The sequence below is a fragment of the Myripristis murdjan genome, chromosome 1, assembly GCF_902150065.1.
Source record: "Myripristis murdjan chromosome 1, fMyrMur1.1, whole genome shotgun sequence".
Taxonomy (NCBI): domain Eukaryota; kingdom Metazoa; phylum Chordata; class Actinopteri; order Holocentriformes; family Holocentridae; genus Myripristis; species Myripristis murdjan.
In genome coordinates this window covers 37,685,129-37,713,065 of record NC_043980.1, presented here as the reverse complement: position 1 = coordinate 37,713,065, position 27,937 = coordinate 37,685,129, and the positions used below count along the sequence as shown (strand labels likewise).

The 27,937-nt window shown below is 42.4% G+C and overlaps 1 protein-coding gene across 1 annotated transcript in view; it reads right to left on the bottom strand.

The window, feature by feature from the left end:
- Nucleotides 1–26,959, bottom strand: part of glis2a (GLIS family zinc finger 2a) — a 37,589-nt gene extending 10,630 nt beyond the window's left edge. The window contains exons 1-5 of the mRNA XM_030062112.1: nt 26,655–26,959; nt 7,836–8,025; nt 6,084–6,277; nt 1,522–1,701; nt 581–714 (exon numbers count right to left, since the gene is read on the bottom strand). Coding sequence (XP_029917972.1) covers nt 581–714; nt 1,522–1,701; nt 6,084–6,277; nt 7,836–8,001 — 674 coding nt within the window. The 5' untranslated portion in view covers nt 8,002–8,025; nt 26,655–26,959. The remainder of the gene's footprint in view (nt 1–580; nt 715–1,521; nt 1,702–6,083; nt 6,278–7,835; nt 8,026–26,654) is intronic.
- Nucleotides 26,960–27,937: the final 978 nt, after the last annotated feature.

Sequence of the window (27,937 nt, the reverse complement as noted above, 5' to 3'; positions counted from 1 at the left end):
GATTGCGGTCCTTTCCTGTTTTATGCATTGCTGTTTCATTCTGAGACCTAACAATATATCTAATGAAATAATGGCCAGTGGATGGAGCTCTGTGCTCCATGTAAGTGTGCCTGATGACGGTAGCCCTTTTTGTATGACTTGTAAACTAATCATAAGTATGTGGTTGTTAAAGTGTCAACCTTTAAGCCCAAATGTGCAGGTGTCATATTGTTTTATAGGCGTGATTCAGATTACCCTCTGGTGGTTATAATGAGAAGCTGGTCTTCAGCTGGGGATGAAGCAATGTTGAAACACTTTTGTCCTATAATATGTCATTTGGTTAATAATAAAAAAAAAAAAAAAAAAAAAAAAAAAAAAAGCGGCCCAAACAGCCTGAGAGTGCTGTAATAACACACTGTAAAAGTTTTTAAATCCTGTTGTACTTTTCCCCCTAATTCATCACTGTTATGCCTTTAAATCAGTAGAATTTGAATAGTCGTCAGTGAGATGCTTGTGTAAAACTGCACAATTTTATTTGGCATCTTGTGTGAAATAACAGGGGGATTTCAGTGATTGATGAAGGAATCTGAGCATCCCTCACCTGGCATTGAAGCCCCTCCCGTTGCGAGCACAACCCTCCCACTGGCAGCAGTAGCCAGAATCCTTTTCAGGCTTGACATGGTAGTCGTTGATGTGATCCACCAAGTCCTGCAGCGAGTCAAACAGCAGGTGGCACTAGAGGGTGCAGAGACAGAGATGGAGAGAGAGGGAGAGAGAAAGAGAGAGAGAGAGAATGAGAGAGAGAGAGAGTTAGACAGGCAGACAGACAGAATAAATGGCGAATTCAGCAGATAAAAATAATTCTCAAATTCATTTCATTCAGCCATGTTTTATTTACACAGTGTAATGCAGAGGATTCAACAGTCTGTTTTCTACAGGAAACCCAATTCAGACCACAGTTCTTTCATTAATCATTTCTTTAGATCGTTCTTCCAAAAAGCCCCAAAGGTGCTCCAAAGACCCATCAGACACAAGTTCTTTGAGGTGGTAGTGAAACGACCCCTGAGAGAACCAAGGACCTTAACCAATAAAAAAAACAAAAAAAAGAAAAGAAAAAAAATCTAAAGAACCATTTGAAAACAGACAATTGATTCAATGGCTCATTTCTTTTCAAATGCCCATCTCCCCAAATAAAGAACCATCCACTAATTAAAGTGGTTTTTTAGCTGGTTGGTTAACAGTTACCACAGCCTTTTAAGGAACCATGTTAGAACCATTATTTTTCACTGCATAGGGGGTTTCTATTTTCTGCTGTGACGGATCATCAGAAAATATCTTGAAAATATCTTGGGGATTTGTTTTATAAAAACAGAGGGTTTGCCACTAATCCAACCAATATGCTGACTTGTTTCGGATATTTGTTGTCATGATTTTTCACAAAGCAAGTCAAATTATAAGGCGCAGACTGTATGTTATAGTACTGAAGAGCTTTGGTAGAGTTTGTCCTCTACGTCTCTCGCACCTCACTGTCACTCATCTTACCTTCATCCATCGGCAGGCCAGCTGATCGTCCAGCAAGGGCTCAGGGGAAACTCGCTTCTCTCTGTTCTGACCGAGGGAGGAGGGAAAGCTGTACCTCCCCACTGGGCTGCCGATTGGCAGGTAGAACTGGTAGCCCTGCGGTGAAGCTCCGCCTTCCACACATCGCGGATAAGCTGCTTCCTGAAAGAGATGGAGAAATGAAGAGAGGTCACAGAGATCAAGGAGGAGGATGTCAACAGAGAGATGAAGGGAAAATAAATCTGCATCAAGGTGATGAAAAGCAAAGTGACATGAGGACTTCATCAAAGACACGTTCTCCCCTTTTCCTTTTCTCCCAAAGCAAATGCTGTGTGGTGGATGCCCTTAACAAAGCACCTTCCAGAGCCACAAGGCATAGAATGTGTGGAAATAGAGGCCCTAGTTCCTGCAGTGTTAGTGCCATCCTCTTCTCATAAAGATACACAAGAAATAAATCCCCCAATCTCCAGGATAAGATAAATCATTAAAAGCCAGACTGTAAAAATTAGTCTCAAGAAATGATTGAAATAATTGAAAAGATTATATTAATTAGTCAAAGAGACCGAGGAACTGTCAAAGAGCCTTGCCAGGGGATTTCTGGCAGCACTCAACTTCATACACACAGAAAAATAAAGTTGCCAACTGGGGCAACCTTTTCTTGTTCCACAAAGAAATATGGTTTTTAAAGAATCATTTCTTTAAATGGGTCAAAGGTGCCTCAAAGAGCCATTAAAAACTCTTCAAAGAAGAGAGAAGAGAAAAGTTACATGGAAATAGTTTAATTCTCATGCAAAGAAAGAAAACAGTGCCAACTTGGACTGAAAATAGTTCCTCATAGTGGTGATATAGGGAAAGCCATTTCTGATTTCACAAAGAACCTTGAAAACCACAGTTCTTTCACGGACCATTTCGTTCGTTCTTCAAATAAACCCCAAAGGTGCTTCAAGGACCGTCAAAAAAGTTCTTTGAGGTGGTAGTGAAATGGTTCCTCAGAGAACCAAAGACTTTTATCTAAAGTTTAAATCTACAGTAAAGAAGCTAAAGAATGTTTTGAAAACAGAGAGTTGGCTCAATGGTTCATTTAATTCTCTTCAAATGTTTTTTTTTCCCCCAAAATGATGAACTATCCACAAAATAAAGTGGTTCTTTGGTTAGCTGGTTAAGGGTTCCTCATGGAACCACACTGTCTTTAAAGAGCCACTTTAGAACCATTATTTTTCACTGTGTGGAAATTTCAATGATCTGCAATGGTGAAAACACAAATGGTCATCTACTATAATGATAAAAACATCTTGGGTTTCAATGAATTATTCAGTAAGATGGAATTCATGAACTTGAGTTTGTAGCCACTGACTTACTTCTGTTTCCAGCAAGACCTTTCATATCTGACTGAGAGCATTTCCATTTTGTTGCCTAAACCCAGCCTTTGCCTAACTTTAACCATGTAGTTTCATCCTGATACTGAAGGGTGCCTTCAGTGTCAGTATCAGATGTGAAAGCGGCGTGACCAACAGCAAGCCAGCTATTTGCCAAACTTGCCAAAATCTAAGTTCCAACACTGGACATTCATTCCCCAAAGGCAGAAATATCAGTCTCCAATGGTAAGTTAGCCTCTTGCTGCTTTGTACCATCTAATCTTCCAAAAACTGAAAAAAAGATGCTAGAAATCAACATCAACTTTCTTGACTGAAGCAAGATTATTTTAGTTAACTAAAACAAAACTAAAAACTAAAACCAGGTGTGAAAAAAACATTTTAGTCAACTGAAATAAAAATAAAAACTAGGCTAGAAAAAAAAATGAAAAATACATGAAATGATATTGTGTTCTTAAAAAAAAAAACTAATTAAATTAAAATATAACTATACAGAAAATGTCTTTTTTAGTCTTTTCAGTTTGGTCAGATGTGTGAGCACAACCAGCATGAGCATGTTTACTGAGACTGAGACATCCACATGACTGGCAGTCAGCTGCCTTAACAAAGTGTTGGATTGGAATACATATTCTGACAAACACTTCCATATTAGAATAAAAAACAAAACTAAAACTAATAATAACTAAAACTTGGCATTTTTAAACAATAAAACTAAACTGAAATGGGAAACCCGCTCTGGAAACAAACTGAAACTAAACTGAATTAAAAGCAAAAATTAAAAAACGAATAAAACTAAAAACTAATGAAAACTGCAAAACCATAACAACTCTGGACAGCAGTAGGCTGAAACCATTGCACTGCTTCTTTAAGACATTCAGCTATCTTAGATGATCAATAATGAGGATAATGGCCATAACATGATTAAGATTTAGTGATCCCTGCTGAAAGAGCTTTGTTGAGCAGGACAGTTTCTCTGTTATGTAAAGCTTTAAAACCAAGTGGAAACTTTTCAAAAGTGCCGTTATTTTTGTGAGACTTTATCAGTTAAATACTACTCGTTAAAAGAAAAAAAAAAAAAAAACAGAATGGCGTTTGGTCTGTAGTTACTGAGCGTTAATGAAATCACGGCTCGGATTCTTAAAGAGGGGGTGAATTTGAAACAAGGGAAATCCCCAGCGGCCCTCTGAGTAGTTTGTGGCTAATGCAACGCTGCAACCAACTGTATCAAAGGCATCTTTGAGAAACCTGGTGGGGACAGCATCTGCAGAACAGGAAGAACACATATGACTAACAGTCCTCTTTAAAAATGTTAAGAAAATTCGTTTAAGGCAATTTAATGTCTGGAATTTAATTTAGTCTGAGAGGCTGTGTGCTATAAGCAGAAGCTGCTCCGACTAATTAGATTTACTCCCAAGTCTCTCAAGTCAGTTCAATCCTGTTGAAAATGAGTGGTGCATATTCAGCGACCATCAGCCTCTGGATTAATTTAAAAAGACTGTGGCCATGCCTATGCACAAGGCTTACTGATAACATGACAGTACACACATACACATTTTTCTTGAGTGAACATTTATGGAGCAGTTCACCCAGTTTTGCACATTATCACCATTTTCTTTAAACTAGCACAGTTCAATTGGGCTCTGCTTCCATTTAAATTCACAAACAGTATTATGCAAGCACAGTACAACTGCATGTGGTTACATCATGTGTCTTTCATTTAATGGTTGTTTTGGAACATCAGAATTTTTATTGATTATCTTGGTATTTTTATGGCCATTTTTAAGGCAAAAAAAAAAAAGAAAAAGAGCAGTGGGGGCTGTCAAAAAATAAAAATTAGAATCATTACTAGCTTGGTTTGGCTTTAGATTTTTCTCTGGCTGCTCTTTTACATGTCAATTTTTAAGATCTGATTCTAAAGATTGGATTCTATGAGATTACATTGCTGGCCTCAAGTGGCTCTTAAGAAATTCCTGCAGCTACAGACATTTAAATGTGTCTTTACATTGCCTGTATGTGCATAGCACAGAATTTGATCACAGCATGAGCCTTGCCATTTACCATATCTGGCAAGAAAAATCCTCAACAAAGGTATCACTTGTAGTTTCAGTGCAACTTTTATTATCCTGTCATGCCAGGATACATTACATGTCAGATCTGGGTGAACAAAATTAGATTTGGCTCTGATTGGGATCAGACCCTTTATTAGGATGCGATCCAGCCAGCACATATAAGCGATGCAGGAAATGGTGTAAGAGCAGGAAAGTGAAATACATACAGCGATAAAATAATTATTTTCAGGCCAAGAGAGATCATACAGCAAGGTTACCGAAAAAAAAAATTAATAAAATCTTTAGAATCAGAAGTGACAAGTTTAACCACAGCTGTTGTTACCAGCCCTACAGTTACACTCAGATCAATCACTTAATATGAGTAAATGCCACTGAGTAATTTAAGTTGAACTGAAACAACAAATTAAGCTCAGTCAAAAAACAATATGCATGCAGTGCTGCTCAGGAGGGAAAAAAAGAAATCTGAGGCTCTCAACAGGGTGATGAACTTTAACATCATATTAAAGGCTTAGGCTTTTTAAATTCATCTCCGTCTTCAGTGCCACAGATTTCTTCTATAATTCTAAACAAATTAAGCTTCTTTAAGATAATTACACAGCGGAAGATCATTCCTCTCCTGATTTCCTTTTCATTTATCTCATAATTGTCTTCTATGTCATTTCCGCCTTTCCATGCCAATTTCCTTCCCAAATTTCTAAGCGCTTCCCACGTTGTCAAAGCACAAATTACAAGCATCACCCCTTCTGTGTTCTGCCTGCATTTAGCTATCCAATCAGCTGGGAGATGCTGAACTTTAAATATCATTGCTGATTTTGTCCTTCACAGAATGTGCAGTGGGCAACCCACCCACCACTTTGGTTAATGAACCAAGAAGGTTTCTTCATGCATCTGCCAGCCAACATCAGCTCCACCAGCGTCTAGACTCTGGGGGATCCTGACCTATCTCCTGCATCTTCACAGGTCTCATTCTATGAGGACGTTTTGTTTATAATGGAGTCTAATTGCCTGACTTGTATGAATTTCATGATAAATATTTTCTTTTATACTTCCAGTTTGGTCTCTCCTTAGTGAAGCGTTGCTGTTACTGTAAGGACGGACTCACCCGTGAGAAGAGATGGGGCAGGGGGCTGCTGCTGCTGTGAGGGGACTCCAGGGGTGAGGAGGGGGACGGGGAGGAGGGAGAGGAGGGCGAGGGGGAGAGGGAGGAGGCGTGGCGGGAAGAAGGTGACAGGCTGAGGTCCATGGCCGGAGGAGTGAAGCAGGACCCGGGTCGCTCTTGAGAGGGAGACAAGGAATCTGGAGGAGGAAAAGCAAGCAAATAAATAATATTAAATTATGAAAAGGTTATTTGACACAAAAAAATGCACCTGCAAATCCCATCTTAGTTCCCAGACTTTGCCACGTTAGCAACCCCCAAATAAAGACACGCTAGCTCACAGATTTTGTCCCAGGCAGCTTTATTTAGATTGTTGCTACCTATCTGTGTGAGGGCTTGTGAAGCCTTTGATAATTTTATATTTGTCCCACTAACTCGATCATCCATCACATTCTAACTTCAGGGGAGCGGAAGGAATAGCAAAATTAATGCCAATGATTTTTGCATTTGAAAATAAGCCTGTCTCATCAGCTTTTTTGCAAATGCTCAAACATTTTCTCTGACTGACCCTATATTTACCTTATCATTACTATCAGTAGTATTGTAGTAGTACAAGTAGTAGTAATCTTATAATCATATTTATTATGATGGTAAAATTTCCCAGAGGACAGAAGATTACAAACTGAAAGTGAAAAGATTAAAATTTTGTTCAACAGCAGGAAGGGACTGCTCAAATGTGGAAAAATTGAGTCATTCCACTAATGGCTGAATCTGCTGCAAAAAGTTTTTTTTTTTCTTAACCTCCTCTAGCCATACCAGCCAATAAGAAGAAGCTCTGAGGAGAGTGCAGTTTCTAAAAGTAACATTTCAGGATTTTTGCATATTGTAATCCTTCTCTCCCTCATTAATTCAGTTATTCCTCCCTGCCACTTGGGGCCGCCAAAGTCAGTTGTCTAGTGCAACCCCTGGGACCTCTGGGCCCCAGAGTGGGAACCCTTGCTGAACAACACATATCTGCCACACACAGATCTGACACTTCTAAAGCACTTTGAGCTACACAGACCTAGGGAGGTGCAAAGGACAGGGGACAAGGAGAGTAAAAGAGTGTAAGGGGTGAATGATTAAAATGGCAAGAAACTGGGACAATGAAGTGAATCAAGCACCCTTATAGAGCGGAGGTCCATTCACACTGGGTGTCACAGGGGTCATGCTGTGGATGTCTTTGAGGTCACTGAGAACGTTGGTCCTGTCAAAGTCACGCTCCTCTCGTTAGGAGCCACACTGATGAAACTTTGCAGACACAGTATGTCTCTCTGAGAGTTGAAGAGAGCCACCATTCAGCGGTTTCACAATATTATATTACCAGCAGAATGAGAACAGAGCTTCCACTTGTGCTGCTGCATTATGACTGTGATAGTCTACCAGACCACAACACGGTGTCAGCGAGGGTATGTCCTTTACAAAATGAAAAAGAGCAACAAACAAATAGAGAAAGGGTGGAGAGTATATTATCTGCAGTGTGCATGTGTACCTCCGGGTAACTCCTCTCCCTCTTTGTGACTCCCTTACATATAGAAACCCACATCTGTTGTAACCCACCTGTTGTAATCTATGGCCAGGTACCCTATTTTTTCCCATTAGAGGTCAGACTTCACACAGATTTGGGTTTGTGGTTGAGTTACCTTTTAAGTGTACTAGTAAGTAAGTCCTCAGCCAGTTTGCATGGATAAACAAAGATTCAGAAAGACCAGATCTTACCTGGGGAAGACGGTGGTGAAGGGAACGTCGTGCATAGCAAGCGAGGACGTGAGGCGCTGAGGGGGGCGCAGATAGAGGCAGGACAAACCCTCTTCCCTAATCTCACCGGCCCATTTGTCCTCCCTGCAGGCAGCTTCAAGTCCAGCGGCTCATCCAATGACAGCATGTCTGCTTAGTTGTTCCTGCCCTCCTGCAGAAAGACAAGTAAATTTAATGTTAATGTTAATGTTAATACTCAGATTTTATGCACCAGAAACAAAGGAAAAAAAGAAAAGAACCCATAGGTTCTCCAGGTACACTGATTAGCTTTATCTTCTTTGCAAGCCACAGTTTGTGAAGATCCAAAATGTGAGTGCAGAAGTATCAACAACTTCATATTAAGAGGTTAACACTGTGGCTACTGTGGCTGATTTTCTGTCATATTTCCCCTTAAGTAAATTCAAAGTTTTCCCATGTTGTACAACAATGGCACATGCATACACACTTATATCGAGTTACCTACTCAAACCAAAGATGACATTGTTTTCTGGCTGCAGCATCACATCAAATAGAAAATATCTAGATGTCTTGTGCGTCATTTTACACACGCTATCCTGGAATTCAGCAGCGCATATTTGGTATCTCTGGAACCTCAAGATCTCCAATAGAAGTTAAAATCAAGTTCTGTTGGGTTGAACAAAGCTCGGCCATGCAGCAGTGATGAAGCCACTGATTATGAGTAACTGAATGAGTAATGCTTTTATTAACGATTAAACCTCTTCTACAGAGAAGCTGGAGAGTAACTGGTGATCAATAGCTTTGACTTGACAGCTATCTAAACACGAGTGTGAAATGTGAAAACGTGAACCTAAGTAATCTTGCATTCATTTTGCTGGCCTATTCACATCAGTGTGAGGTAAAACAAACTACTCCAGCCTGGCTTCTTCTTCTGTAGGCCTCCCATCCCACCCATCCATCCTTTCACATGCTCTCCCACTCTCTCTCCCTCTCCTGACAGGGATACTCTGGTCTCTTTTGGGTGCTAACCACTGAGAGGAAATCCCTCCCCTCCCTCACAGTGGAGTGAGAGAAGTCGGGTCTGTCAATCAAAGCAGAAATCTGCCACATAGCCAGTGAAAAAGCCTGCCGAACTCGCCACAGTGGCACGGCGGCCACTGGCATCCGGCATCATGGAAGTAAAATCATTTTGCACCAATCTGCCAGTGACATCAGTGCATAGCAGAGGAAAAGTTAGCTGTGAGGTGATGGCAAAGGACTATGACTAGGGTGGTAAATTAACACCTGCCAGCACTGAAGAGAAGAAAAGGGCCTTAAAACAGCAACATGGCTGGTCCACATGAGTTGGTGATGGTTTACATCACTGCACCTCAAAAAGTCTCGACAAAGCGCACATTCCAGATTGTTAATAGGTTCTGAATCACAGGATGTACATTTAAGCTATGAATGTACTCAACATTCAGACTTGAAGTATGTAGATGAAGAATGTTAAAAGTCTGTCTCTCCAGCTGCATGACTCAAATATTTTTACTTTTGGAATTCAAGTATAATTTTCCATCAGCAATCTGGTAAATATTTTATTTAACTAAATACATCCCCTGGCCTTAGCAGATGATAAAAAGTGGCTTAACAGTGCCGAGTTGCTGTCTTACCTGGAGTATCTACATTTTGGCCCGTGTTCTTATCCAGAGGGACTTATCCAGAGGGATCAGTAGAAAAAGCTTAAATATGTAGATTTATTTAGGTAAGAGTTGCTGTGGGGAAACCTCTGAGAAGCATTATGATGTGGCTTTTTCACTGCAATCCTCCACATTTTTGTGGGACAGCTTCATTGTGGCCAAGGCTTAACAAGATTTTGCAGTACTTTTCCACCCTTAGTGGTATGATGGTCTGGGTGAAGCATGAAACAGAAACCTACCCCGGTCCATGACTCAACTCATGAGTTCCTGTTAGAACGAGTGACTCAAGACCCAGATATCTACTTCAAAACAAAAACCTTAAGGGGTCCCACCAAGGAGTCCAAAGGCTGAAAAACTCTTTGGCCTCAATGAACCGAGCTTGTGGCTAAACCTTTGGGCGAAGCCACAGTATTTTTTGCAACATTTACCAAAGGAAACTAGACTGAGCACGCACACTGTTTTTCAGCAGTAATCTACTTCTTACTCAGTAGTTTGTGTTTAGCCAGTTTCAGCTTGTTTGCTATCAAGTGTTATTACCCAACTATGTTGAATACTTGATTCTGACTGGTCAATTGATGCATTCTGCAGCCCATCATTCATGAATAACCAACCACTGTCAATGCCATCGTCAAGCTGAGACCTATCGAAAAATAATATCCTCCACAGAGGAACTCCCCTCGGCTTCATGTCAGGGGGTTCTTCAGCTCCACATCGGTCATTGTTTTTTCACAGGAGACTCGTGGATTATTCCTTATATATCTGGTTAATTAACACTCATTGTCATAGGGTAAATTCATCTGCTCTGCATACTAACGAACGTAGCAAAAGCTAGCTTTCGCAGTGGCTAGTACTGTAGTAGTATATTTACATTATCATTGGATGGTTTGCAAAAGTATCATGCTTGCTAGTTTGGCAGCTGATCTACATACAGACCACAACAATATTTTATTTTCAGGTATCTGTCTTTTTCTAGCCTGGTTGTTATTATTTTTTTTAGCCAATATTCATGCACAGCCAATTCTATGATTATGGACCTCCATGATGGTGCCAGACATGGTTGCTGGAACATTTGAGACCCAACCTCAAAAAGCCTGGGTGTCTTGCTTATGGGAACCTCAACAATAGTTGGAGGTGGAAAGCATTTTTTAATTCACTTTCACCGCTTTGGATTTTCCCAGCCAGCCTGGGATTCAACCGGCAACTTTCCCAGTGTCATGCATGCTTCTCCAACCTCCAAACTCACTGTCACCAGAGATTCCTCTACAATCACCAGCAGGATCCCCCTGACATAATATGAAGCAGAGGCTAAACCACAATGAAGTCAGTGTTTAGGTCCCTTTGCCGGCGAGCCAACTTCACCCCACTGGTTTCACGTTCCACAGCAACCTCACCGACTTCTCACACACACACGCTGCTATTTGAGGGCATTGTGAAGGCACGCACATACTGGTCCATATGCATCCAGGCACGCATGCAGACAGAAGTCACAGCAGCAGGCATGCGCAAAACTCATAACCACACGTGAGTCCCCCCACCTCCACCATCAGCTCCCCCTCTTTTCCCTCAATGACCTCCGTTTGGGCAGAGTGCCCAGACCCTCTTATGGATCCCCTACCGCCTAGAAAAACACATACTTTGGGTGTGCGAACACACACACACACACACACACACACACACACACATACACAAACACACACATATGCATATACTCGTGCATGAGCATATATTGTATATACACTCAGTGACACTGAGTGGATGCCAGCATTGTAGCTTTTTCATGCACTAAGAAAGGCACTCACATGGGGCGTGAATAGGCGAACAAACAAAAAAAGTCATAGTCACACATAATATACTTTCTGAACATATGAAAAAAAATAAACCTTATCGACACATGTGTAAGGTATCTATTCTATACAGACACACTCACACACACACACATACACAGTGCTGTGGATGCCCCCGCCAGTGTATCACACACACCCTGCACATGAGAGATTCTTTCCTCCACAGACAGGAAACCTTCGTTTCCACGGCGCCCTGAGCTGGCCTCTCCCTCTCCCTCTTTTACTCCTTCTCTCTTTTCCCTCCCTCCCTCTTACTCCTTCCTGTGGTTTTCCTCTCCCAGTCCTCCAGCAGAGCATACCTCTCCTGTGTGTCGCTCTGTTCTCCTCCCCTCTCCTTTGCCCTTGCCGCCTCCCACTCCCTTGTACTGCTTCACCCATGAACTCTCCTTTTCTCTCTACTATTTTTCTTCTCTCCTTCCCCTGCGCTTTAACCTCTCTCTGTTGTTTCTCCTGTTCATTTCTCATCATTTCGGCATAATAGATGTGTTCTATTACAGTTATCTCTCCCCAATGTGCGCTTTCGCTCCTTTTCTTCTCCCTTCCCACTCTCTGTTACAGAATTTATTCAACCACATCCTCCATACCACCCCCCCCTCCCATAAGCATATATGGATCTTCATTACACAAACAAGATTAGCAGTCATAAAATCAGAGTCTTCAGTGTCTAAAAGCAGGGGCAAGACGGGAGATGGAAAGCAGCTTTGAAAAGCTGGATTATTTTGAAGGAGGAGTGAATTTCACTCTCTGAAAGAGAGCAGAGTGAGTTCCAGAGGGAGGGAGGTGCGATGGAAAAAGGCCTGTCACTCCAGGATCGATGCTTGCTCCTTATTTTACAGGTTGCATCTCTTGATCATTCCATTCTATGTCCTTATAAGGCGTTACACAATGCCACGGCAACGGCATGGATGACAGGAGGCTTTTGTTTTTGTGACTCGGAGGCGCACAAAGACCACAATGGGAAACAGTAAAGGCCGAGGTGCATGGGAATGGCTGGAATTGGCTGAAACTGGACACCTGTTTGAACAGCAAACAGCAGGGAGCATTTCAGTGCGCAGAAAGAAAGGAGAGCGGTTTGAGTTGAGAGGAGATTCAAAGGGACGTGGGGAAGGATTGCGGGAAGTCAGGAATAAGGGAGGGCAGGTTTGAAGGATAGAAGGATGAAAAAAAAAAAAAAAAAAAAACAGTAAGTGGGACTACTTACCTAGCCACCCATGGACAACAGCCAGAAACCACAGACGCTAACGGCCTGGGGTGGGTGGGAGACAACCAGCAAAACGCTGCTGTCAGCCGCAAAAAGTGTTTTTTTTCCCAGGAGTGTTTGATTTCTTGTTGACATTTTTTTTTTCCCCCTTGGTCAAATTATACAATAGGTTTTTGACAGGTTGAGGGAAGCTCACCCAACACAAATGGCCGTATCACCTTTCAATTCGAGTCAGAAAAATAGAGCCGCCATGATTGCAGCTGCGTGGTTTGGCTGTCACAGCGGCACAAAAAGGGAAACTGAAGGAAAGTGTTGTCAACATGCAAACGTGTAATGTGCTGCCACACGTTTCGTATAACATCGGCTGTGAGGCACAGAATGCTTCCTGAAGTGGATGTCCTTCTGGACGACAAATGGTATCGCGCGAGAAAGTAGCAAAAGAGAAAAGTGGAGAGGAAAGGCAGGAGGTGGAATGGGTGGAGGGACGGAGAGAAAGTGTGGGAGTCAGGCGTGGGCTCCTTCCCATTCCTCTCCTTGCAGCTCCCCCATTATTTGTCTCAGTATGATCCTCCCTCTCCCCTGCCTCCCTCTCTCTCTCTCTCTCTCTCTCTCTCTCTCTCGCCTTGTCAGTGCTAAGTGATGCAACTCTGCAGTCCTAGCCTGCAATAGCCACCACTAGCGCCTGCAGTGTCTCTCGCACTGACACTGGCGTCTTCACTACTTAGAAGAGAGGCGGTGGTGGTTGGGCGGGTGGGAAGAGGGGAGGGGAGGGGGGGCTCAAGACGGGGATCGTCACTCCTTGGGTTCTTCGCTTGAGAATCGCTTCTCTTCACCTCTCTAAACTTTTCTCTGAGACTGAACGTAACTCGCTAGTGTGTGCGTGTGTGTGTGCGTGTGTGTGTGTGTGTGGAGGGGTGCCGCAGAAAAAGTCGTAGGATAAAGGCATAGTTTTCCACTCATTACTTGTGGGTTTTTGTTTAAAACGTCACTGAACTCTATTTGCAGCAGCCACTCTGGGATTTATTGTTTTTCAAAGTAAAGTCAGCAAAGGTTTAGGAGTTTTAGCATTGAGAACAGTGTCTGTGTGTGTGTGTGTGTGTGTACTGTGAGCATTGAGATGTATTGCTATTCTCTGCTGTTGATGTATACTTGTACCTCCCATCCTAAAGCTGACCACACTCCCTCTCCCTCTCTGTCTTCTGGCCCGGCTCACCTCCCTCCTCAGGTTGCCGCTTCCTTCCTCTCTTCTCTCCATCCATCCTGCATCTTTACATCCATCCTTAAACCTAAGATCACACACGTCCCTGTGGAAAATCCATCTCAGTTCAGTGCGGTCTGAGAATCCATGAGAGTAGCTCTCAGCACCTCAGGAAATTAGCGTCATCTTGTTCTGTTGGCTTGGGAGAGCGGTGGGGTTTGTCATACCGAGAGAAGCAACAAGTGCCAGAAATTTTAGAAAATTACAAAACTGATTTGGTGTCCTTTTTCTGTGACGGACAACTTTGCGCTGAAGCAATAAAGTCCAGTTCCCTGGTGCGCAAAGCAAAACAAACACGGCTGCCCAATTTTGATGTCCACCCTGAGCCCTGAGCCCTCACAGACCTTAGGTGACGTCACCTGTGTGATCAGCGTGAAGGCCTGAGTGTGTGTGAGATCAGGGGCTCCAAGGGCATAAAGATGACAACACTGTGATACGAGGTTACCTTGACAGTGACACCGGCTGTTGCTACTCTGATTTCTAACATATTTATCCTTGAAATGTATTCCTGCTGTCATAACATTACATTGTGACAAATGGCTATCATATGGGTTTCAAATGCAAAACAATCCAATATTATGTTATTAGTACAAATATTTTGCTATGTTTTGCATTTTAGATCTCTAGTGTGTTGTACTTAGATCTTATTCTTTATTTTTTATTTATTTAATCTGTAATCTGTGGATACTGCTGAAAAACTGCGAATTTCCTTCGGGATGAATAAAGTATCTATCTATCTATCTATCTATCTATCTATCTATCTAATAAGTAGTTTTGTAGCTGTCTATTTTAATATAACTGTGTTACCAGTACCATTACATACAAATATACTGTTTTGTTGTATATCACAACTGTTTCAACTGGAATTAGGCCATGTTTATAACTTAATAACCAGAGGTAATATTTGTTTGAGGAAATTAGACATCTTGATAGGAATTTTTCTGGCATCAGAATTACTGACGAAGGAATGCTATATCACCTATTTTCTCATAAACATTTTTCGGGATGAAATACCACAAATGTCTTAATCCATTTAACCCTATGATAATGGACTTCAGAATCAGAATCCAAAATCCTTTACTGATCTCTGACGGGAATTTGGTTAAACTGAAACTGACTTGAAATTGACTTGGGGAAAGTGTTCACAAAGGTCTGATCGGGAAAGCGCACCAAAGTAAGGGCAGGCATCGAGATTGAGCATAGAAATGATTTACCACATTTGACACATTAAGGTTGAGGTCTAGATGTGACAGAGTGGGAGGAAAACTCAAACCTAAAATGCCTGAGCACTGTTCACAGAGCGTGCCTTGCATGTCGGCCCCACTTGAATGATTTTTTTCCAGGTATATTACAGCGTGGCTACAATGGGAGTCGAGTGCAGAAATGTCACCTATCTAAAACATTACTGGTGACGGTGTCAGAATCCCTCAGCACCAAACTGCAACAGCTTCTTTCTAGACTCGTCATTTTTTTTTTTTTTGAGGCAATTTTACTAAAGTATTGTAATTAGTTACATTTTAACTGTGCTGTTATCATCTTTAAGTTAATCAGATAATATCACTGATAACAATGTTCTCTGATCTACAAAGCAACTCAGTAACTTCTACTCTGAATGCATTTTAAATGAGCTCTTTTTACTGAAATAGGATTTTACACTGATAATTTTACATTTATTGAAGTAAATCAGCAATTCTTACTACTCCTGCAGTTTTGCATGGATGTTCAACAATAATGCAGGGGAAAATCCATCACAGAAGAGGCACAGATGCCAGTTCATCCTCTGACAGTGGCCTCACTAGACCACAATGCAGCAATTACATACGTTATGTTTTGAGAATTGGTTACTCTTCTTTTTCAACTGGAGGAACTTGCTCTCTTCGTCTAATTGCTCTCTCCACCTACAAGTATAACCCACAGGCTTAGGTCTTTGGTGTTTTTTCTGGGGAATGTAGTATATTATTAGCTGAAGTCAACAAGACAGGCTGAGGGAAAGTGGCAAATTGAAACACTTCACACTTCATCACTCCCATAATTGGTTGAACATCACAGAATGATTATCTACACCAGTTTTTTTTGTAATTTTCCTTTAATTTACCTCGGGGGGGGCAGTAAAGGATGGATGCAAGCAGCGCTGTTCGCCCATCTTGTTTGGTAGATTGAGTTCACCCAGAGTTTTCAAGCCGATATGAGCGAAAAGCCTCTGTAACTGAACTGGGGAGTGGGAGGGAAAATGGATCTGGCACTGCCCATCAAACATAATACATGAAGGAACATCTAAGATACCACTGGTCCAATTTTGAGGAAACTTGGAGAGATTTACAGTTCATCATGATACACAGAGAGTCCAGTTCAAAATAAAGTAGAGAAAAAAATCGGGCTTTCAAGGCTGCTCCTGACGCTATAATCTCATTTGTTAAAATCCATTTGGGGATGAATCACACAATCAGTCACCTTAACGAAGCATCACAATCTCAGTCCACTCACATCTTCTGTGCATACATACGCACTGCAGTGGTGCTCACCTACCTTAGCTATAGTAACTTAACTTAACTTAGCCTACCATAGCTACAGTTCGTCACTTCCTACTTCCTCACTGGATCAACATCAGAACCACTCACATGAGCGTGCATGAGGGAGGGAGCGACTTGGACAAGGCACTGAATCTCATGTGGCTGCTGTTTGTGCTGTTTGAGTTCAAATTTTCAACAAACATCTGTCCACTCTAAAGAATTTTGTACCCTAGCTTTAAAGGCACACTATGCAAAACTGCCGAGGGTCATTTTAAGTGAGGACCCTTTCGACTCAGCTGACCCAAGTCATGGAGAAAACACATGATTTAATGGTTTGAGTCCACGTGGTTCCCATCACTGGCCTGACTCACTGATACATTTCATGCTTACTCCATGTATGTCACTCTCACTTAAACCCAACCCCACAGCAATATGCAAAATGTGACAGCTCAGACCCCATTGGTCTGATAATGACGAAACTAGGAGGAATGATGCACTTTGACACAGGCTGGCTGTGGTACCTGCAGCATTTGCGGATGACGGTTATTTGTCCAAGAAAAGTCCACTGAGAACATTTACTCTTTTTCAATAACCCTGTGTTTCACAATCATACAGTAGAGCAGCAGTCTTCTACTGTCGGCCACTCAGCAGCTCCACTGGAGCAGTCAGGGGTGAAATGGTTTGCTCAAGGGCAGGTCGATGGCAGATGCAGAGGGCAGAAAGACCTTTACTCATTCACTTTCCCCAGCCAGTTTCCTGGCTGGTGAGTCAAAGTGACAAACTCTCGGCCACAAACCCTCAAACTTCTAGGCCACGGCTGCCCCTTTGACCATATGATCTTTAAAAACCTAAAGATTGTGTAGGTAACTTCATTGAGTAGGTTGCTTTTTTTTTTTTTTTTTTACTTTTTATTTTTATTTTTTATTTTATTTTAAATACTCTCATGATATTTGTATCAGGTCATTGCTGTTATTATTGTCAGCATTATTAACATTATCATCACTACCACTATTATTATTGTGAGCTTGCAGTATAAGTCAGTATATGTATGCATGAGAGGGTATGTTCTGTGTATGTACAATATAAATAATAAAATAAAAAAAAAATTATAAAAAAAAAAAAAAAAAAAAAAAGACTTTTGTAGAAAATTTGAACTCAAATAGTTCAAGGAGCACCCACCTTGAGGTGGCTGTTTTGATTTGTCCCTTACGGATTTTAACAAACTACAGCCTCAGGAACCCGGAAAACTTGATTTTTTTCTCCTCGGTGAATTTTGTTTGGCTCAGATCCTCTGTGTACAATGATGATTTGTCAAAATCATTAAGAAAAAAAGCTAACATTGCTATTCTGGGAAGTATTATAATATTATAGTAAAGCATAAAAGGCATTATATTAAAGAATAGTATTAAGTTATGTCTTTTTATGGTTTCTTTACTAAACTAAAACAGGGTATACTGAGAGCAACAAGGGCAGGGATGGAAGGGCACACTCATCCACAAACCCAAACCAGGTGATCCAGTCTGTCGAATCTCCAGCCCTGAACGCCTGAGAGGAACACCGTTCTGCCGCATGAACTGTTCTAAACTTTTTCAATATAGCTGGGGCTTTGTATTAGTTACTTAATTAATCCTGTATTTAGCCAGTGCCTCTCTGACTGTCTTTATGTCTCTGTCTCTCTCCACATGTTTTTCCTTCCCTAGTATGGACAACTGTATAAATCACATCCACTCTTCCTTTCATCTTCTCTCTCTTCATTTATTTGTCTCCCTATGCCATTTCTTCACTCAGGAGATGTAGATCCCCCACCTCCACCCCTGGCCCCCCCCTTGCCTTCTACCCACCACCACCACTGTTTGGCAGCAGGACAAGGTCAACACAGCGAACCTCTTCACTTTGCTTCTCTGGTCCTCTCCTAGCAGCTCTCCCTCCCTCTCATTCTCCCCACAGCAGACCCCTCCCGGATCCTTTCATCCGCTGCCACCCGCTGAAGAAAAGAGGGAGACAAGGAGAAGAAGAAGGGAGACGAGGAGAGGAAAATTTAAAGATGTGGAGCTAGAAACGCGGGGACGCAGGAAAGGAGCGGGGCAGATGTGGCGTGGCGTGTTGTTCTGGAGGCAGAAGAGACAGAGAGAGCGAGAGCGGAGAAGAGAGAACATTAGTAAATGAAAGACAGACAGAGGAAAGGAAAGCGAGCCCGGTCATGAGCGAGAGGAAGAGAAAGAGAGAGAGAGAGAGAGAGAGAGAGAGAGAGAGAGGTTTTAACCTTCGTTGTCAGGCATTCATTTCACTGGACAGAGCCAGACCAACAGCAGTCTGCATCCCAGAAATTTCTCTCTCAACCACTCTTTCTACCTCTCAATTTCACTCTCCCTCTCTCTTTTCTTTCTTTCTCCCCCCGTCTTTCTCTCTCTCATTCCCTCAGCTCTGTCATCCAGACCTAAAACACACAAACACATGCGCCTCACATTCCTACGTGCAGAGCAGATTCACCCAATTTGTTTCCACTGCGTGTGTATGTGAGCTTGTGTGTGTGTGTGTGTGTATGCGTGCGTGTGTGTGTGTGTATGTGCCAAGCCAGTAAATAATAACCAATCCCAGCTGTACTTTAGGCCGCCGCTCTCATTCTCACTGGGGAAACAAAAGAGGGAGAGAGGGAAAGAAGAGAGAAATACAGGCTCCATCATATGATGGAGTGGTGAACTGGGGAAAAAAGTCAGCGCAATTATACAGGACAAATTAATAACCTTTTAACGCTAACAGACGTTAAAAGGCCAGAAGAGTGGCAGTGAGTTAGCTGCACTTCAATGGCCTCTGTCTACTCGTCGAAAAAAAAAAAATAATAATTTCTATCGGTTTGGTTTGAGTGGGGAGTTTCAGAGTTAAATCATCTAAATGCTGTTTTAGAGGCTTTTCCACCTCTGAATGGAAAAAAAAAAACTGGCTGCATAGGTAGACAGTTTTCTTCCAGATGCCTTAAAATAATTAATTCCTTGCTCAGAGGGACGTTGTTTGCCAATTTCACCCAGATTTTCTGGATTTGTATGAGATAGCTAAGCCTAACTGGGCCCGAATATTAACTAAACATTGTAGTGTTTTTTTCCACCTTAAGTAAGAGGAAAGAGTATAACGGAAGAGAACGAGAGATTATGAGGGAATGTGCAACAGAGGCAGCAAATGGGAAAACTTGGGAACAATAAAGATAAACTGGCTTAACAAGAAAGGTATAAGGGGCATTGTCAGAGATGAAGCTGACTAATTTTTATTCCTTAATACTGATTTGCAAAATGACTGATAAGTGGAAATTCATCAGCCGGCATTTTGTAAACAAGATTTCAGGTTTTAGGCTGGCTCCGTAACTCCATAAGTGCAATTTATGCTTTTAATTTTTTACAGATTGGATATTGGTCAAAACTGAGTGGAAGTTGGACACAAAAGCAATGGGCCAGCAACAGAGGAACGATGAGAAAACAGAGCAATTATGAAAGGAAAAGAAATGGCTAACAGTTTATCCACTGCAGTCCAAATCTACAGCAGCCACTTGGGAAGGAGGCAGAAGCAGGCCGTTTCTGTTCCTACGCCCATCTGACGGCCATGGCACTCACTCCCTCTTTACAATCCCCTCCTTTCCCAAGACATATTTTTCTTCCTCACATATCCTGTTTTCTCTCTCTTTCTGCCTTCACTGGTCTTTTTCTCCCTCTCTCTCTCTCTGGGCCTTTTTCTGGGGCCAGTATTTTGTTTGAATCTCCCCCCAGTGAAAAAAAGACCCTGTGTTTGAGGGAGGGGGCCAATTGGTGTGTGGGTGGGGTGGGGGGGGTAGGGGCAGAGGGGGGTAGATGGAGCAAAAGAAGGAGGGGGTGTCGGGGTGGGGTTTTTGCGGAATTTTGTCTGTGTTTGTTTTGGAAATGAAGGCACAGGCACAGGGCTCTCAGGAGGATAATGGAAAAGAGAGGGAGAAGAAAGGAAGGTTTATGGATGTGTGTGTACCCTCACAGGTGGCCAGCACATACTGATGGGGGGCCTTTGTGTGTGTGTGTGTGTGTGTGAGACAGAGAGAGAGAGAGAGAGATCGCAAGAGGGAAAGAAAGAGAGAGAGTGAGAATGAGAGAAAGTATGTGCACACAAGCATATGCCTATGCCAGTGTGTTCATCAGATGCTACAGGCGTGCTTGCTGGCATGTGCAAGTGAATATGAGCTTGATGTCTTTGTCTGTTTATTTGCAAATGCGAGCGTGCATGCCTGTGTACCTTTGCATGCACTTGAATCAGCAAAAGGGAGAGCGATCGCAAGGCAGAGGAGGTGAATAAGACATTCCTAAGATTCGGGGGGTGGGGGGGCAGTGGTTAGTTAGCGGTTAGAAACTAAGAGAAGAAAAATGAATGCCTGGTCCAGGGCTGGGCCCAAGAAAGATACCACAACCAAACAACCAGCCAAGCAAAGGCAAGGAGGAGAGGAGAGGAGAGGAGAGGAGAGGAGAGGAGAGGAGAGGAGAGGAGAGGAGAGGAGAGGAGAGCCATGGGAGGCCTCCTTCACCCCGCACATCTCTCCCACCCTCCTCCCATATGAGGCCCACTACTCCTGCCTCTGCCGCAGGGGAGAAAGAGGGGGAGTGGCGCTTTTATAGCTGGGCTGAACCCACTGAACTCTCATGTACAAACAGCAGGGAAAGTATGGAGACAACAGAGGGCCAGCGCCAGCAGCCATGCAGGGGGCTTCAGTGGGGGTTTTCAGGGTGAGAACTCCAGGAGAGCCGGAGGTACAAGGAGTAGACAGATGGGTGGCGGGGGACACCTCACACTTCTCTCCCTTTCCTTCCTGTTCAGCTGTTGTTGCACCATCATTGCGGTTGCCTGGTTGGTTTCTTCCTTCCTTCCTTCCTTCCTTCCCCCCTTCCTTCCTCCCTTCCTTCCCTCCTTCCTTCCTTCCTTCGGTCCTTCCTTCCTTTCTTCCTTCCTTACTTTTTTCCCTCCTTCCTTCTTCCCTTCCCTCCTACTTTTTTACTTTTCCACACAAGCACACACCGTTTTAACACACACTGCCATATATACCATATGTTCGAGCAGCACCCCAACCCTGGACCAGACAGTGTGGGCGGATGGAGGAGAAAAGAAAGGGGCGCGGGCTGTGAGGCAGACGCACCCAACAACAACAGGAAAAGAGTTTGCTTGGATCCTGGCCCTTTCGAAAATCCATCCATGAATGTCTCTCCAACCTTCAGAAAACAGCATGATGCAATGAGGCTGCAACCTGCATATCGCTTGCAAAACCCTGCATCTTCTAAAACTTTTCAGACGTACCACCATTAATTTCAGAAGCTTATGGAATATGTGTGGATTTGGTATGTTCATGAGTCACATCTGAGAGCAGCTGTGGTTATATAGGCCCCTGTAAAGCCACAATTCAAGCAAAGCATGAAAATCAGTGTAATTGGAGTTAGGAGTTTTTCTGTGACAGAGTGTCATAATGTCCTATCAGCCTTTAGGGAGGATGAGGAGACAGGCTTGATGACCCGCAGTGGTGTCAGGGGGTGGAGGATTTATGGGATTTGATGACCCAAAGTGTTGGGAGGAGAGTAGAGGAGGCAGAGGTCCCGTCCCCACCCTGCCCCTCTTGGGAATTTGTATGTTTGTGTGCATACAGGAAGGCACGTGCATGTGTGTAAGGGTTATATATATAGGGTCTATAGGGTTATAAACCTAATCATTACCTCCTACACAATGCACTCATATTTTAAGGCACGGGTTCAGCCTGTCTGACCAAGTGGTAAGGCAAGTGGTCAGTCAGGACATCTCATGCCCAAAAAGCCCCTTATATACCCACATACATATATACAAGCACAGATTCATACATACACAGGTCAACATACAAACCGTTCATGCATACACACATCCACACAGACTTACATACCTAGGACTAAATACTGCACATGCATATATATGTAACAAAAAAGAAAATTAAGGCAGCAAAGTCTGCATGTGGAAATCCTCTAGTTTTATGGGTGTTTATCTGTTTATTTTCCGCATAATAGGGAAAACTGAATATTTTATTTAAATAAAATGTTATGAAGCAGAAGCATGTTTAAGAAGAATAATAGAGGGTCTATGACAGACCCTTGTGGAACACCGTATTTGAGATGGACTGCACAGGAAGAGGAGGATTTAACACAATACTACAATTTTGAACATTAGCCCAAGAAACAAATCAACTAATGAAGGTTGGGTGGTAATACAGTATCCCCTGATAATTAAAACAGCAATAAACAATTTCAGACCATTAGAGGGTACTGAGAGCACAAAACCCGCATGACCACTCCTGCCTTTTTAACTTTAAAGTGATCTGTAAACCAAAAAAAAAAAAAAAAAAATGTTTTTTTTTTTTTTTTGGATAGAAATGATGGATACATTTCATTTTCATAGGACTCCTGTTGGGTTATTTGGATTATTTGGTCTCCAATTTGAAAATGTGGTGAAGCTGCAGACTTTCAGCTACAAGGTAGGCTAATCTTTGAGTGTTCTCGTTCTGTGGCTGGCTGCATGACTGATTGCAGCATCAAACAGACTAGCATGATTGTTCTGAAACATAAAGCTAATGGACATTACTACTGTAAAGACTCGAATTCATAAATTATCCTTCAAATCCTTCCCTCACATTATTATTATTATTATTATTATTATTATTATTAGAAATTGTCAGCAATACTGTATACTGCATTAAAATTGGAGGACATTTTACTGCTAACTAAATTTTGATACTGCCCAACTCTACACCTAACTTTAACTCTGCCACAAGGCACACATGCCACAACACGCATGTGGAGATGGACGTTAGATGGTGAGTAGACAGTCATGAGCAACAAAAAATGTCAATAAACTACAATCCAACAGTGCAGTGCACATCAAGGTCTTGACTAGTGTAGATGCCTCCATGACTGAAGGCCAGCAGCCAGTCCTCACCTGCCCAGACCCATCAGGCAGTCACTAACAGCATACATGTAATCATATTCTGGCAGTCAGCCAACTTCAACCAACTATTGTCTAGCCAGTGGTCCTCCAGCTTCAAGATGGGGGAGCTCACCAGATTGTTCTAGAGGCACTAAGCAGGCTTGTCTGTGGACAATTGCTCAGGAAAATGACAGCCAATCTCTGCAGAGGGGCAGTGATCAGACTCCAATGTAACATTAAAGGTCCCCGTCATCAGCCAGAACCACTGTCCAGTGGACCAGTTACTACTAAAGGACTCTAGAAAAGCTCATTAGCTTGCTCTCAAATTTGCCTGTGTTCTGTCCTGATTTCATTTTGCCTTTTATTCTCCATGTTGATGCATCAGAGCAGGGCCTTGGGGTGGTTTTATATTACCCAAAAGATGGAAAATTGTGCTACCTTGGATTGATACCAAGTTGTTCAGAGGAAAGATGTGGAAGACAAACAGCTAAGTAAGCTTCAATGTATAATTAGTCACAGTGAAGTGATCAGAAACTGACACGGTCACAGTAAACAAACTCCCAGAGAGAGGATTTAGCCATTCAAAAGATAATCAAAGCTGAAAGAAATAAATGCTACTATCTCTATTAATATATCACATAACTCATTTGGGGCCATAAGGAAGATTATGACTGAGTGGAACGAGTTAACTGGCAAGTTTAAGCAGACTGCCCTCAAATTGCTTCACAGTGACATGAGCTATGTGAGCAGAGAAAGGGTGTGGAGCACGGTTGGGTTCTACTGGCCATTTATGAAGAGGGAGATAGAGAGGTACGTCACATCTAGATGTCCATTAAACAAAACAAATGCCCCATTAACATGCCTCAGAAGCATAACATCAAACTCAAACTTGAAGCAAGCCGAGCAGGGTGCTACTACATACTGATAGTAGTAGACCATTTCACCAGATTCGCCCAACCCTACCTCCCAAAGAACAAGTCTGGTAATACAGCAGCTGAGATCTTCAATTACTTTTGTCCCTTATTGGTTATTCCTCTAAACCTTACCATGATCAAGGCAGGGAATTACAGAATGTTTTTCTCTTCAAGGCTCTTTCTTGAAGTGTTTTCCAGTGTTGGCCACTCAAGGATGTCACTTACCACCCCCAGGGCAACATTGCAGAGAGACTTTCCAGGTCCCTTCTCTAGGTGTTTCAGACACTGGCAGACAGTAAGTAAGAAAGGTAGAAAGGCCATCCTTCACAAATCATGGAATCGACTGTGTGTTCTATATCCTGTACAGGCACCTTTCCCTGCCTACCTGTCAAACTGTTGCTCAACCTCATTGAAGGAGAAACAATTTCACACCATGGCTTCAAGTGGGCAGAAGGCATGGAAGAAATAAGACCTCCCCAGAACACTACACACTCCAGTTCTAGACACAAGACTTACTACTCTCAGAAAGCCAGAGGTATAATCTTACAATCCAGACTCCTTGTGAGAAACCTCAATGGCAAAAGAGCCTGGAAAACATAAATCATATTTGGAGAATATATGGTCCAGTCACAGGTCTGATATAACCCAATATGCAAAGTCAGTCCAGACTCAAGGGAATGCAAACACTTAACATAACCTGTTACTCTTGGATAATAACTTAACTGTTGACCCACCCTCATGTCAAGAAACCGCACAGTCTCCAAGCTACTTAAAAAGAGGAACAGACAAAGACCAGACCCTAGCATCAGAGACCAGTCACACAAGAGCAACAGCAATGATTAAGATGGAGAGGACAGTACTCACAGAGAACTGAAGTCCATCTACCTACCTATGAGCCACCGCACAATCCCATCCAAAACCTGCACCACGTGAACACAAATAGCAGTTGTAGGGGAAAGATGAAGACAAGAACAAAATAAATCTAAAACAGCCTGGTTTCCCGGCCCCATGAATCACACTGTTCAGTGGGGTCTGGCAATGTCCATATCTGAGATGATTTACCAAAGTCAGTGCTTGTACCACCTCTGGGCCAAGACCATTGGTCAGTGTTAAACCAATCATAGTAGATTAACTGATTGTGTCATCATGCATTCCCACAACAATGGCAACTTTTAGACTGGCTAATTGTTCATCTTTTAATTTCTTGATGCCATAACATTTCTTGAGACCAGAAGAAATCACCAAATTTAGCTCACTGTTGGTACCATTACAACTCCTCCCAGCTGCTGCCATATTTGTTTGCATCTCTAAGGTGAAAGCTTCATCAGTGAATTTGTCAACCGGCCAATCAGGAATCTCACACAAATTCCAGTTAAATCCAGGAATGAGAGTAGTCCAAGACATCAAGAATCATCAGACAATTCATAAATGTGGCCGTGGTGTTTCTCAAGGCCTGGATCCAGACTAAATCTAGTTAAGAGTACCTACCTGTTTCTGATCAGGCCTATTCAAAGTTCAGAGCCTGATCCAGCAGGTCCAACTCCAAACTCCTCAGTAAGCAGTGCAAAAAGTTAAAATTGGACTTTGGATCTACCAAGAGGTATCCCTCTGTCAGCACAGTCATGGCCCACCACTCATCATACTCACTGCAGCATGTCCCTCCTCTGCATGTACCATGCCCACTTACTCAAGCCCCAGTGTAAACACCACACACCTAGTTTCCCTCAACCTAAATCTACTCTTCAAACCTGTATACTGAAAAGGGGAGGGGAAGGGGGGTAAATATAGATTTTTAATGCATATATCTAAGGACCCATTATTTTGTTGGGGAATGGACATCAACTTCAAAGTGTTTGATCACAGTTTGTGTGATTATTTATTTTACAATGTTGGTGTTGAATTATCTAGTGTCAGTAGTATTAACTGCTACGCCTGTTTTCACCGCTAGGGGGAGAGGTGGCTCCATACTGTCACATGTGCGTCTCAGGCAGACAGTGAAAAGCCTTAAAAATTGACATGTCCTCTCTTGCCTATGACTGCTTTGATTATGTATTTACAGGCATTAGGCTCTCTGCTTTGCGTCCCTACCTGCGGGGGCCCATTACACATCAACTAAACCTTAATAAATACATAGTCACACATACACAGCTTGTTTCAAGACAAGACAGACCAGAGATTACAGACAGCTGTTTTAAATTATACAAGGTAACCTAAGTCTGTGAAAACACTTTGGAAAAAGTATAGCAATCTTAATTTTTTTAATAAGGAAACCGCAAATATGACTATGACACCTAATTAGTATTATCATAGGAATGTTGGAATCTCTCATACAATAGGAAAAGACCACAGAGGCATGATAAAGTCATTATATATTAACTATTCCACATCGCAGACACATTATAAATCCCATTGAGGAACAATGTAGTGTTATCAGAGAAAGGAAGAGCCGGTAATTGATTTTCCTTAGTTTTTACCTTGGGAAAAAGCCTGTGGCAGTGCTCAGTAGTCTGTCTGGAGATGCTCACCAGCCGTCAATAGGTATTTGCAGATACAAATTGCCCAATTCAAGCGAGTTTGCCTGGCGTTTCCCGTACCATCTTCGATTAAGTTATCTGTCGTCAATGGCAGGTTAAAATAAAAAAAAGAAAAAAGAAAAAATCAGTCATAAAAAAAATCCTCCCACAGGGGATCGTTCAATTTCTGAGAAACAGGAGGAGGAAATGCCTGTTGCGAGAAGTCAGTTTTCACATATATGCCAATAGAAAACCCCGTCCGAGAAACTGCGTTGCTAGAAAAGACAATGGCTTTTTTTTTAAGAAATAAAAAAAAAAATAAAATAATGGCGATCAAATGTGAGGATGGAGGCTGCGATGTCTGTCAAATCCTCGGGAAAAAGCCAGGCGCTCTCTTGGTTTGGTGCATCGCTCACTTGCGACGCTGGTCAACTGAGCTCTCAGTGGTGGGGATGAGGAAAGAGACTGCCTGGGTGGGAGAGAGAGAGAGAGAGAGAGAGAGAGAGAGAGAGAGAGAGAGAGAGAGAGAGAGGGTGCCAGGATTCAGATCCAGCCTCCTCCAGCTGTTGACTCGCACGACAGGAGTCCTCTCTTTGCGTGTCTGTCTGCCTCTCTCTATCTCTCTTCCTCTGGTATGATGGATTGGATAGAGTTATTGTATTGTTGCTTGAAATGTGACGTTTTTTCCCCCAGAATTTGAATCCCATCTCTCTGTTTAGCTCCCTCTCTCTCTCTCTCTCTCCTCCTGTAATGACTTCCCTAGCTCCTCAAAAAGCCTGTCATTATACAGTTTCAGAGTGAAGAGACTTTTCCACTCTGGTGTCTTCAAGTTCAACAGTCAACAGTCAACACTTGGAATAACTGTTTTAACTTACCACCTTTATTGAGTAATTTAATCACCCTGTTAGTTCAGGTAGATTTAACAGATAAAAAGACACATCTATAGACTACATCTCTGCACAATATGACAAAGACATTCCCAAACAAATTAAGAGGTCACACAAAGTACGTTATTGTTTGGCCAAGTCCTTTATTATTGTCCAACCGAAGAAAATGAGCATAAATCAAAAGTATTTTTTGACATGAGACCCTTCACCGGTATTAACGGCAAAAGAAAATAAATTGAAAATCATTTTCAGTTTCCCAAACTGTGCTAGAAGACAGATGCTGTCCTCTTGTGGTGTAACAGTGAACAGTTTCTACAGACATGGACTTGATCTGGACTCTGCAACAGGCTGTGAGAT